Here is a 14,072-nt window from a genome sequence, read left to right on the forward strand (position 1 = left end):
CAAGGCATATGAAAGAGCAAAGGAGGCTTTTTTTAGTGCAGAACCAACAGAAGGCAGGTGAGGAGGTCACACAGGGGCTCTGGCCCATAAAGGGGTGCAGGCAGCTCCTGAGATGCTGGCTCAGGCAGCAAGAATGCCTCAGGCTCTCTGAGCGGGGGACCTTATCAGAGCTGGAGCGTCTGCTTCCTGCCCATGCACAAATGTGATTATGTCTCTTTGGAGAGGGCTGAAATGAGGTTAGCGTCACTGTGCCGCGCTGAGCAGGGTAATCAGAGCCTGGAGCGGAGCAGGTGCTGTGGCTTTCAGGTGGTTTCTGAGAATTAAGACAAGCTGATTTGTAGCTCAGAGCCACATAGAAAAACCACTTAGAAGGTTGTCCACCCGGAGCTGGCTGTTTGTCAGCCTGGCACATCTTCATTTAGAGCCTGAATTTCCACCACCGGCCCACGGGGCTCTCTCTGAGAGGCCAAGTGCGTGCGTTTGTTGACAGGTCCTTGCTGAAGGGTCCTGGCATTTCAGCAGGCTTAGATTTCACTGGCTAGGGTCCCAGGGGTCATGTCTCCCCAGGTCATGGTGTGAGCAACAGGAGTTAACTACACCTGTGTTCACGTCTTGGTTGCTCCTACCCGTGTGTCCTTGGACCAGTACCCATTTCTCAGGCTCACTTCTGTCAATTCAAAAGTCCAAAACCTGTTGCCATCAAGTTAATTCTGACTCATAGCAACCCTATAGGGCAGAGTAGAACTGCCCCAAAGGGTTTCCAAGGAGAGGCTGGTAGATTCTAACTGCCAACCTCTTGGTTAGCAGCCAAACTCTTAACCACTGCATCACCAGAGATCCAATTTATGTTATACGTGTTGCCATTGAGTGGATTCTGACTCATAGCGACCCTACAGGAGAGAGTAGAATTGCCCCATAGGGTTTCCAAGGAACGACTGGTGGATTCGAACTGCCCCACCAGGGCTCTAGCTCTAAAGTAGTGGTCATAAAAAGTAGCTAACTCATAATTGTCATGATGAATAAATATAAAATCATGTATGATAAATGATAATAAATGATAAATACAGTGTACACTCTGAGGATTAGGTCTCATGTAGAATAAGCACCCAAGAAATATCACCTATTAATTATTCTCAACTAGGGCCACTACTACGACAAGTCAAGATTTAATTGTTTGGATGAAAATGTTTTATGTTCTCAATTAAAAAAACAAAACAAAAGAGTGACTATACATAAGTCTAAGAATAAAAGTTTATATTAACCAAAATCTCATCTCAAGAAATGAGCACTACCAATATTTGGTGAAGATCATTCCAGACACTCTTCCATGCACACATAATAAATGAACTGATTGATAGAAAAAAATATTAACCATAGAATATTTAATATGTATGTAATTTTAAAAACAGAAGTTATTGCATTTAGTTTAAATAGAACTTAACAGGAGCAAATGATCCTGAAATGAAACTGAAAAAAAATACTGGACTACAGCTATGCCATTCCTAAGAAACCTATTGCCGTCAAGTCGATTCCAACTCATAGCAACCCTACAGAACAGAGTAGAACCGCCCCATAGAGTTTCCAAGGAGCACCTGGTGGATTTGAACTGCCGACCTTTTGGTTAGCAGCTGTGGTACTTAACCACTGCACCACCAGGGTTTCCTGCCATTCCTAAGAGACTGTTTTAACTTTAGGAAAATAAATCTCCAGAAATACGAAGATGGTGGCATGGTTCTACAGATTTTTTTTTTTACAATTTTTTAAAAGCATGGACAAAGCATTTTAATATGCAGTACAAAGGCAGTGGGTTTTCTTTGATCAGCCTAAATGGCAAATTCCAGAGAGAAATCACACGCTGATTTGAATTCCCACTAAATGATAAAGTCAGTGTGGAGAATGTTTGACGCTGTAACAGGGAGAGCATACACAGAGGTGTGGAGAGAAGGAGACTGGGCACCAAGGGAGATGTGGCGGTGTGTGACATCCAAGTCCATTGGGGACTTACAGACTAGGAGGTACTATGCCCAACACATTTGTAGTAATTGAGAATACAGAAGCCCAGAGGTGCTAAAACGCACCATAGGGATGTCTCCAACCCAGGCCTTCTTGCTCCAAACGCATGGCTTCAATGCTTGCCCCTGCCATGCTGACAGTAGCCCCTTAAGGACTGAGCTCCCTTTGAGCGCACCCCTGTAATAGAGCAAGTCCTAACAGGACCAACTTTGGGACCACTTCCTGCAACTGGGTGTAGATCCTCTCTGTGCTCTGGGCAGGGCTCATGTGCTCTGAGAAGCAGTCTCAGGTATCTCCCCCAGGTCAGAGCCAGGGCTGTGGGCCTAGCAGGTGGAGCCAACCAGAGGGTAGACACAAGGCTACCTTGGCAAGAGCACTTTGACTCTCTGAGAGGCAAATTTGTTGTTTAGATCAAATGCAGGCTGTCATGGGTGAAACAGAGCCCGAAGGCCATCTCTATTCTCAGGCACATAGTGTTGCTGATATCTCAGTGGGGGCTCAATAAAGGTTGCAAGAATTGATTTTCACACTCTTGTTACAACTCAGGAGAAATCCAGGCAGTGCATCAATGAATCAATTATACTCTTCGGTTTTGTAAAGAGGCTATGCCTTTAAAAAAAAAAGATTATTTGGAGATTTTCAATTCAACAAATATTTTTCAGCACCTCTTCTGTGTTCAGCAAAGTGCAAGTTCCTAGCAATGCGAAGAGAAATAAGACACAAAGCCTGGCTTCAAGAGCATCCAGGGTCTGGTGGGTGAGGCCGACCGTGGGGGTTCAATGTGTGTGGTTGCCATTACACCAAAGGGCGCTCCTGGAACTAGAGTTGTTGTTGTTGTTAGGTGCCATTGAGTTGGTTCCAATTCATAGAGACCCTATGTACAACAGAACAAAGCACCGCCCAGTCCTGTGCCATCCTCACAACCGCTGCCCATTGTTGCAGCCACTGTATCAATCCATTTTGTTGACGGTCTTCCTCTTCTTTGCTGACACTCTACCTTGCCAAGCATGATGCCCTTCTCCAGGGACTGGTCCCTCCTGATAATATGTCCAAACTACGTGAGACGAAGTCTCGCCATCCTCACTTCCAAGGAGCACTCTGGCTGTACTTCTTCCAAGACAGACTTCTCCCAAGACAGGACATTTTCCTGGCAGTCAGTCCATGGTATATTCAGTATTCTTCATCAACACCACAATTCACATACATTAATTCTTCTTATTCATTGTCCAGCTTTCTCATGTATATGAGGTGATTGAAAATACCATGGTGTTGCTGAATCCAGGAAGATGGGTCCTGTCCAGCACGTTCAGACTTGCCAATGATCTGGGCACTGGTCTTTGAGAAAGAGAAAGTAACTTCATTGCAATGCGCAGAGCAAAGAGCCAGGAAGAAGTTCCTCAGATCCAACTCCCCAAGCTATGGGGAAAAAGGGCTTATATGTGTTTTAGGCAGCAAGATGGCAGCCATACAGGTGTACTGGGGAAGGAAAATTCTAGAAGGAATATGTTGGGAAGACATTGCAGGAATTATGGCAGCCAGGCAACAGGAGGTGGCATGGTTCTTGTCAGATTTCTCACTTCAGAATGGGGTCTGGGTGATGATTTTCCTTCCGATTTGTTCCACCTGTTGCTGCATCCTCTGTTGAGGTCGACTAAGGGTCACAGCTGGCACTTCTGCGCATGCAGGGCGGGCCAAATCTGGCTTGGGCTAGTTTGAGGCAGTCTTTTCTGACTAATGGAAATTTATTGGCGTTTGTAGGGTCAGGTTACAATAGCTATTCTGGCCCACACTTTCCAGTTTTGCAACCAACAACACTCAAAGCTTTCTTGGAAAAATTCCTTTCAAAGATGGTAACACTTTCTCATTTTCTAATGAGAAGAAATTTTCTTCTTTTGAGGATTAATTTAATTTTGGAGAACAGTATCATTCAGAGAGAGGACTGCAGCAGAGCAAATCTAGTGAGGAATATTCTTGGTCAAAGTCTTGGTGTGGCTCTTAGTTGACCTCAAAGGCTGTTCTAAAAGATGCATTCCAGAAATGTTTGAACAACTGAGTCTTGCTGGAGCACACATGATTTCTGGTGTGCTTGGTTTCTACTCTGCACACACACACCCCAACCTCAGTAAAAGCAACCAGACTTCCTACTCTGGAGTAGGAAGTCTATTCTTATATTCAAATTATATATGCCTATAGTGTTTTTTTTTTTATAATTAATAATTAGAACTGCCCCAAAGGTTTCCAAGGAGTAGCTGATAGATTCAAACTGCCAACTTTTTGGTTAGCTGCCGAGCTCGTAGCCAGTGTGCTAACAGGGCTCCATTAATAAAGTAGAATATAGGAATAGCTGATGTAGGCGGTGTGGTGAAGTGCTTCATTTCTGCTGCAAGACATGGTGGGAAATCTCTTACAAATGCATGTTTGTAACTCACAGCTGAGTTTTCAGTCTGAAACTCTGTTTCTCTGAACCTGTTATGATGTTTTTCATCAACGATTAAATGTGCATCAGGAGGCTTACATCTCTGTTTAGAAGGTGCTCATTGAGCACCATGTTCAAGGCTCTGTGCTAGACCCTGGGCAGTGGCGGTGGGTGCAGAAATTACACCAATACATGGGGACTAAAAGGGTGTCTGCTTTTTACTCTCCAGGTGGTTGCTACACTGGGGACCACATCTTGCTGCTCATTTGATAATGTGTTAGAAGTGGGTCCTATCTGTAAGTATCCGATTAGATTTTCTTTTGGAAAATTTTCTCACGTGGGGAATTTAGCAGACTTTCCTCTTCAGGCTGTCCTGCTCCTCCTCATTAAATTAATATCACAGTGGTTTGCCAAACTTGCTTTGTTTTTGCAGTATCAGAAACCTCATTAATTTGAGCTCCATGACTAGGAATTTGGGCAAATTGGACAGGAGCTGACTTTTTTTTTTTTAATTTGCGATGGAGTCAGCTCTGACTCATGGCAACCCCGTGTTTGTTACAGTAAAGCCATACTCCACAGGATTTTCACTGGCTGATTTTTCAGAAGTAGATCACCAGGACTGGGTGGACTCAGACCTTCAGTTTTTTGGTTAACAGCTGAGCACGTTAACAATTTGTACCACCCAGGGACTACTGAGCTTAGCTATACCTGTACACTATTTATAAGAAAAAAAAAAAAAACTGGCCAGCAATATAACGGTGATACGAAATTGCAAGGATATGTTGGCTCTACTGAGAACAAACTTTTCAAAACTGTGGAGTGAGTACTCTTGTATACATGACATAGGAATTATTCCATTCTATTTAGCCTTTTCTTTTTAGCCTTTTTGAAATTACTTAAGTTAATTAAACAAATCAACATAATAAAAATAGATTTCTCCAAAAGACCATCTGTCAATTCCATTGTTTTGCTGGGTCAGTCTCACCTTGTCCCTCCCTCAGTAAAAGCACTTGGGTTTTCCCAAACCTGTTGTCATCGAGTCAGTTCAGACTCATAGCGACCCTATAGGACAGAGTAGAACTGCCTCATAGGGTTTTCAAGGAGTGACTGGTGGATTTAAACTGCTGACTTTTTGGTTAGCCCCTGAGCCTAAAGAGACTAGAATACTTCTTTGTTTGCAGAAGGTGAAACTGTGAATCAGGGACTTTCACTGTATTTCTAAAGTTTCACCTTTCACAAGTGGCTCTGGGGACTCAGGAGGCCATGGGTAGGAAGAATTGGTGAGGGCAGGGACCTGGGCTCATGAAACCCCTGCCTCTCTGTCACTCCTGGAATGGGAGCGCTTGGACAGCTGTGGTGAATAAGCGTGAGTGGATTTTTCCGGCATACCTGCCTTCCAGCTCACCACTGGAAAGACTCGGGTATTAAATGAAGGCTGCCTGGCCCTTAGGCCTGTATCTGTGACCTTGTGCATAATTCGCACACACTGCTGAGCAGTTGATCCCAAAGCTGAGCATGTTCTCACCTCTCCTAAGCAAAGCATCTCCTGTGGACCATGCTCAGAGGAGAGGGCCCTCTCCTGCCAGGCCATAGCCTCCTGTTCCCAGGCTCAGCAGCTTGATGGCATAAGCTGGGCATTGGCACTGGTGGCAGAGAAGCTAGGGCCACACCCAGAGCCACCATTTAATGCTGTGTACCTTCAAGTCTTTGAGCTTCGTTTTCCCCATCTGTAAAATGGAGAGAAAAAAACAGTTGTCAGTGAAAATAATCACCTTTCCCTCCAAGGGACCATACAGAGGATGAGTTGATGCAGGAAAAACATGCTATGCAAAAGATGGTGTATTGTGTCTGTTCTGGGTGATGCTATAACCAGCATCAGAGATGTGTGCTTTGCTTTCCGGCAGTGGCTTTGGGTGTGTTTGCCAGTTCACGCATCCCTTCACTCTACCATCTAGGACCTGTGGCAGATGTCTGTAAGAATAGCTGGCTGAGGCACTGGTGCATGGGCAAGGCCTGGGAGAAGGGATGGAGCTGGCCTACCCAGGACTGTGGCCATGGTGTTGGCCTCATTAGCTACAAACCCCCATCAGCTCGGCCAAACAGCTCCGAGTCCTCCTTGACTCAGATGTCGGGCTAAGAACTGAATGTCCTGGCTGGCAGTCAGCTGATGCAATTCCCCAAGTTCTCAGGTTTAAAGTGCCGAGGTTTTCTTCCGGCCAAAGTCCACACGGTCCCTGTTGACCCTGAGCCAGCTCTGGCTGCTTGCCAGAAAGAACAGGGAGGTGACGACCATGGGCGTCTTCAAGGGCTCAGGATCTTCTGGGCTGGCCCAGCTCAGGCCTCCTGCTGTCCTGGCGCCTCCTCTGCTTCACTGGGTCTGTGGACTATGGGCAGAGCTTGATTTGTGAAGTGTTTGGTGTCAAAGGCAGAGGCTGTTTTGGGGCTGTGCTGAGGAAACCAACAGGGGCAAATGCCAAAAGCCTTTCGTTCACTGCCAAAGTCTACAACTGAAGTTAATGTTGACAGTTGTATTTAGTTATCAGGAGCCCTTGTGGTACAGTGGTTCAGAGCTCTATTGCTAACCAAAAGGTCGGCAGTTCAAATCCACCAGCAGCTCCTTGGAAATCCTATGGGGCAGTTCTACTCTATCCTATAGGGTCAATATGAGTTGAAATTGATTTGACGGCAACAGGTTATTATTATTATTATTTTTTAATTTAGTTGTCATGGACAACTATCTTAATAATCATTGGAGCTGCCTTAACAGTTAAGTAAGCACCTTTTAACCCACATTCCCTCATCTGATACTACTTATGTGACTGTCACCAAGTATTTAGCTTTCTTCCAGTCAAATTCGACTGTTCTGAGAGCCAGAGCCGACCATATTCTATATTCTGGAATAAACCATTAAAAGAACTCAGAAGAGTTTTCACCCACGATCACTTGACAAAGAAAATAAGCCAAGGGATGGCTTTCTACAAATTGCTGCTTTAGGCAAGGTCTTTCCTTTTTTGTGCACTTAATGTGATTTACCAGAGACTGTTTAAATTGGCTGCTTAGATCAACTAATTGCTAGCTGGTTTTATTTAGAAGAGGATGAGATACAAAAAGCAGATTACTGAAATCAGTTAGGCACGAGGTATGGAGTGAAAATACTGAGAAAGGCTGGTCCTGGCTGATGGGAGAAGCTTGTCAGGGAGCCCAGAAGCAGAAGCAGGACCAGGCAGGGGGCAATTCTCTGTTCTGAGGAGCCAATGCCAGGAGGAGAATGGAGGCCACTCCTGCCCACTTGGAGGCATTTAAAATGCTACCTGTGGAGGTGGCCTTCTGGCCTCCAAACTGGGTGTACCTTGTTCTGGGCATTGCCATTCAGCCTGCTCTTGGCGGGAGCGGGGCAGGGGTTATGCTCTGGGGTCTCTATGTCTGCATGATTCCTAGAGACACCTGTAATACTTGGGGATCCAGAAGTAGTTTTGTCATTGTTGTTGTTGTTGGGTGCTGTTGAGTCAATTCCAACTCATAACCATCCCATAAGACAGAGTAGAACTGTTCCCATAGTGTTTTCTAGGTTGTAACCTTTACTGGAGCAGATCAACAGGTCTTTCTCCTGCGGAGCCCCTGGGTGGGTTCCAACCGCTAACCTTTCGATTAGCAGCTGAGTGCTGCTGTGCCATCAGATCAGGGCTCCTTTGTTTCACTATTATCAGATCATATGTAAGTCAGAGTTCCAGAAGTGGGGCTGAGTGCTCCTTTACTTCTCCCGCTGGAACAAGGTACGCCCTATGGAGCTCACTTCTGGTGGCATCTGTGAGTTCTGATGTCCCTGGTATCCCCTCGTTCCTTCCCACTTAAGACCCCTTGATCTTTTTCTCCCTGTTGCCCCTCTGATGCATCCTGCAGTGGCAGCAGGGACAGGGCCCTATGGTGTTGCCTTGTGCCTGGCACTGTCCTGGAGGCTCAGGGTCAGATCCTCTCTCCCATGTGGGTCCTGGTGGAGGCTCAGCTATGCTGATGGGTTGTGCTAAATGGCCAGACATTGCCTCCTCCTGAACTACAATATGAGTCAGGGGGCATCAGGCCATGAGAATGGGAGGGAAGGTCAGATTTAGAAGAACCTACAAGAGGCAGAGAGCACAGACAGGGTGGTGGCTAGTTGTTAATTGCTGTTGTGTCAGCTTCAACTCATAGCAACCCCATGCGCACCGGAACAAAAAGTTGCCCGGTCCTGAGCCATCTTCATGATCCTTAGTATGCTCAAGGCCATCATTGTGGCCACTGTGTATTTTGAGTGTCTTCCAACTTACGGGGCTCATCTTCCAGCACTATATTGAACACTGTTCTGTTGTGATCCATAGGGTTATGGTTGGCTGATTTTCATAAGCAGATTGAAGGACCTTTTTTCCTGGTCTTAGTACGAAAGCTCCTCTGGAGCCAGTCCACCATGGGTGATCCTGCTGGTATTCGAAATGCCAGTGGCATAGCTTCCAGCATCATAGCACTACCACAGTGCGACAAACTGAAACAGAACTAAACATTCTGTCCTCAAAAGTGTGGTGGATAAAGGGGGAGGAAATAAAGGGGTCAGGAAGAAAGACAACCCTGTCTGCCACTTGTAGGTTCTTCGAGATTCTGACCTTCATCCTTAATGGCCTGCATGTGCCCTGACTCATGTTGTAGCTCAGGCCTGGAGCCTTACTCTGCCTTGTCCCCTCATTCACCAACCTGAACTGACCACTATCTAGCTGCTGTCTACCAAACACCACCAAAGGGCCTCTTACAGCAAATGAAGCTTTCTTACCAGAGGCAGCTCAGACAGCCACACAGAAAGCGCCAAATCTCTTTGAAATGTTAGGCACATCTTATAAGTGAATCTGAAGTTTCTATTTACTCCACAACGCCTCTAAGATACAGCAGTGGCCTCATTCCATCATTTCCCTGTGAGGCCTCAGGGAGATATTCCTAAGCATCCTAAGTCTCTGTGCTCCTCCTGGCTCATGGCTGCATCCATGTAGGGTTACATGAGCCCCAGAGGAGACTGATTCCATGCAAGGTGATGACCCCAGATACCCTTCTTGCATAAAATGTGCTTACATTACTCAGCCCCTACCCTGGACCTTAACTCTTGCCTTCTGAACCCTAGCCTGGTCACCTCCCACACCTCTGAACACATTTAATCTTGATCCGACTGAGAGCTTGAATCCCTTCACTCCTGAAGATCAAATTGATATGCCTTTTGCATCTTTTATCTACAGAGCTCAGAATTCCGTAGCACTCTTTAACACTCCCACACACTGGTTAATAAGCATCATGTATGAAAAAATGAGCAATGAATTCACCCATCCTTTGAACGTATTTGGTAGGTTTGATAAGGAGCCCTGGTGGTGCAACGTTTAAAGTGTTTGACTGCTAACTGAAAGGTCAACAGTTCGAAACCACCAGCAGCTCCAAGGGAGAAAGATTGGCAGCCTGTTTCCATAAAGATTTACAGCCTTGGAAACCCTATGGGGTCTCTATTAGTTGGAATCTATTCGACAGTAGTGATTTGGTTTTGGTTTTGACGCTGACACATACCACTGCATGCCTTTGGCACCGGACTCCAGGCATCAGCCTCCTCCCCTGTAAGGGGGAAGAATGGCCACTTCAGTGCTGAGACCTTTCCAATTTTAACTCTTACATATTTCATGAGTCTTCCATGTGCCTGGGGCAGAAGGTGTGGCTCATCACAGTAATCACGTTATTTCTCATGAACTCTATGGAAATGCTGTGATAAGCACGTTATGAACATTATCTCGTTTAATCTTCAAAGTCATGGGTACTGTCTTCAGCTCCATCTTGCCTGTGAGCAGAATGAGGTGTGGCACAGGTAGATGAGGGCATATGGCTGCTAAGTGATGAGAGGCAGGAGCTGAGCCTAGATAGGCCTGATTGAGGAAGCATGCTTAAATAGCTTAAATGTTCCAAATTAAGATGTGGCCCTGCCCTCAAGGCTGTTACAGTACGGTCTGAAAACAGAAACCATAGGCATGAAAGGAGCAGAAGATTGAAGGTGGCATAAACTCAAGGGTTAACCCTCTTCATGGTAGGGATGGCAGGGGCTATGATAGACTGCAGTGGTCGGTGTGGATGATGTACCTGACCATTCCTCAAAAGACATTTGCAGGGACGCACGTTTAGAATGGGTGAGCTGAGAGAACCGGGGCACAGTCGGATTCCAGGTGAATGAGATGGGGGAGGATGGAAAAGTGGTATAACTGGTATAAAATCTGGGTGAGTAAGCATGGCGGCATTAGAGTGTGTGTTAAAGGTATACAGAGCCTTGAGGCTCACCCTTGAACATCAAAGGCTGCGACTGATTCCATTTAGGTCATTTTCTAAGCATCACTGACCACCTGGTATGTACCAGACATCATCTGGGGCCAATAGGACACAACCCTCTCATCAATTTCATTGTTTTCAGATGGCCAGACTCCTTTGGGGATCTAGTCATTTACAAGCTGCAAGGAGGGTCCTGGGGGTGAGGGGTGGGTGTCAGACTCCTGGTGAGAAGGGCACTCTTTGAGAACTCACGAGTGGCTTCTGGATTCCAGGTAACCGGGAGAACATGTGGCTGCACATCGATGCCGCCTATGCGGGCAGCGCTTTCATCTGCCCTGAATTCCGGCACCTTCTGAACGGGGTGGAGGTGAGTACTACGCTTTTTGACCTTTAGTAAGGCGATTTATTTATTTAGTTATTTTGCTTTAGATGAAAGTTTACAGATGAAAGGTGATTTTTTGAAAGCACGTTGTCATCAGTGACATCTCGTTTTATAAGACTGTGACATTTGACATTTCACTGTGGTGGTAGTGTTCCTGCAAATTGTTTTCAAACCAGTCCCCATGATTATTGGAAATTATACATCCCCATGACAGGGGCTGAGAATCTTCCCCTGACATCCAGCCTGCCTTCTACAAACACCCTTGATGTTTGCAGCTATTACTGATTCTAAATAAACCCTGGGCAAGGTTGATAGGATAGATTTTAGCATATAGAACTGTGGGAAAATGTTTAGCGACAGAGTAAAATCTTACAAGATTTCAGTTCGAGGTGTAATTTAAATTACCAACTTGAAATTCCATACAGTCTGATTCAATGTGATCGTGACGTCCTGACATGCTGTTCGTTTTAACCAATATTGAGCGAGCAGCTGCCAATGCATTTAAATGTCTTCTGCCTCTTCTGGAAATTGTAAGATATGGACTGTAATGCCAGACTAAAACACCTGCAATAGCCATCAAAATTATTGAGAAATAGCAATGAAAATTATTGACCACGACTCTGTAAAATTGCACAGACTTAACACAGAGAAATGACCTTATTGATGGGTTGTGATCTGTACTCTCAGACTTTGGCAGGATTTCATTGCTGGTGGTAGCTCCAAGGACAGGAAGTTCCTCCCTGGCAACTCAGATACAAATGGAAGAAAGGATCCAGAGAGGCGAGCATTGGCCGTGTGTCCAGGAAGGAGATGCTAGGCTGGGGGATAGTGGCCTTGGGCCAGCTAAGAAAGGCTTTCTGCTTTGGGACAGGGAATTTCACTCACATATGGCACAGCAATTAAGGGCATAGACTTTGGCACTAGACCTTCTCATTTGAATCCCAGCTTTTCCCTCAGGCCTAGCTGGTTAACATTGGGCAAGTTAGTTCTCCTCTTTATGCCTCCTAGAATGGATTTAGTAACGATACCTCTTTTGTGGTATCATTATTAAATCTTCCTTTGTAAAGATTAGATGCATTCATCATATTTAAAGGGCTTTAAAACAGTGTCTGGCACACAGTAAGTACTATGACTGCATTAGACCCTATTATTATTTTTCACCAGGGCCTGGAGAAACTGTCCCTCAAAAACCTTTCTTTGCTCTCATGTCATGCCTGCCAAATAATCTTCCAAATGCTAATTTAACTCCTCATAATGCTATAGTAGGCATGATAGGTATACAATACAGATATCTCAATCTTTGGAAAGGATCGTCCCCTGTGAGAAATGAATAAAGTAGCATTCTGATTTATATAGCCATCGTATCCATTTGTTTATTCATTTACTCATTCATTCAACAGGTTTTTTTTTTTTTTTAATGAACATTTACTTAACCCATACTAGGACTTAGTTCAACCCTTGGGGGTAAAATGGAGTTTCCTAAGTCCTATATAAGTATTGGGGTGGAAGGATATAGGAATTCTGATAACATGATTCTAGTGCCCAGCACTCTACAACTCATTGCTGACAGCTAGTTTTGCAGGTGTTTGGTGCTGGGAAATACATAAGAGATCCCCATGCTTATATGTACCTTTTATTCAATAGATAATATAAATCCCTTGGTATGTTGGTCCCTGGACAGTTTCAAAGGAAGGGCTACGGGCTCATCTGGAATTCAGATGCCTCCTTAAGGCCTAGGACCAGTGCTAGATGGTTTTTCTCACTCTAGGAATCAGGTTTAGGATTTCATGATCTTTTCCCACTGTTCTCTTCCCAGTAAGCTGACAATGTGAAGTTTCATCTTTCATAGGGAAAGTGCCTAATTGCCAGACCACCCCAGTGATGGGCATTTGACTAGATCCTATCAGCAGCAGACAGTGTTTCATGCCCAACAATGAGTCATTTCAATTTTTCCTGCCTTGTTGTTCCCAACTCTGTCTCCTTGCCTGGCTGAGGACCTGGCTGCTCAGTGGCTCAGATAAGGGGCTGTAATATCCTGTTGAAGCCCAACCCTCACAGATAAGAGCCTTTCTCTTAGTCAGCAGGAGGAAAATATCACTGTTGGGTAATGAAAGAAATTTAAACAGATCGGCCCCATAGGAGGGAACTAATAAAATTCTTAGCAAACAAAGCTCTTCTTTAACCTTTTGTCTCCTTTTATCAACAAATGAAACTCACTGTAATTTCCGGTCTCTTTCTAAATATTACTTTTATTGAAGCCTGGGAGGAAATGAGTCTGCACCTCCAGAGGGGATCGACATGGAAAGTAGGCATCAGATGAACAAATGTCCCCACAACGCTGACCTGGCCCCTTGTCCTTGTTGCCTCCTCGGTGCTCATTCCTCAAACAGAGAAGGGGTTACAAGTCTTGGGGTTACTCAGGAGGAGAGACTTAGAGGTTTCCCACCGGGAGGCTGACTCAGGATGGGGTTTTGCAAAGGCTGCTGACGTGAATTCTGCTGCAATTATGGATTCGATCCTGTGGCCAAATCCCTGGCCCTTCAGGTAGACTCAAGTCCTGTTCTTCAGTCAGATGACAGACAAGGGCATATATTTTGGAAAATGTAAGAAATCATCCTTTAGGACAGCTCAGAGAAAATTCAGAGTGTCCTCCTTTGTGGCTCTCGGTAGCTGAAATCTTATTTTCTCCTTGACAATATTGATGGGTGAAACTGGAGCAAGTTGCTTGTAACTGCCACCCATAATCTACCAGCAAGAGAACCTGTAACTGTTAGGAAAACAACAAACTTGAACATTGTACAGTTTCTCTGAAAACAAAGGAAAGTTTAATTAAATAGCAAAAGCAGTTGCTATATTAAAGCAATGTTGGTAAAAGAACCAATCAACTAAATGAAGAATGGGGTTATCCCTGGTTACCATAGATCAGTTATGAAATCTTCACTCTCC

At 45.0% G+C, this 14,072-nt stretch overlaps 1 protein-coding gene across 1 annotated transcript in view; it reads left to right on the forward strand.

Moving 5' to 3' along the window:
- DDC (dopa decarboxylase) overlaps positions 1-14,072 on the forward strand; it is an 81,617-nt gene that overhangs the window by 35,449 nt on the left and 32,096 nt on the right. Inside the window, exons 6-7 of the mRNA XM_003407138.4 lie at positions 4,659-4,725; positions 11,017-11,111. Of these exons, the coding sequence (XP_003407186.2) occupies positions 4,659-4,725; positions 11,017-11,111 (162 nt within the window). The remainder of the gene's footprint in view (positions 1-4,658; positions 4,726-11,016; positions 11,112-14,072) is intronic.

This window comes from Loxodonta africana, chromosome 8 (genome assembly GCF_030014295.1).
Source record: "Loxodonta africana isolate mLoxAfr1 chromosome 8, mLoxAfr1.hap2, whole genome shotgun sequence".
In the NCBI taxonomy this organism is placed as follows: domain Eukaryota; kingdom Metazoa; phylum Chordata; class Mammalia; order Proboscidea; family Elephantidae; genus Loxodonta; species Loxodonta africana.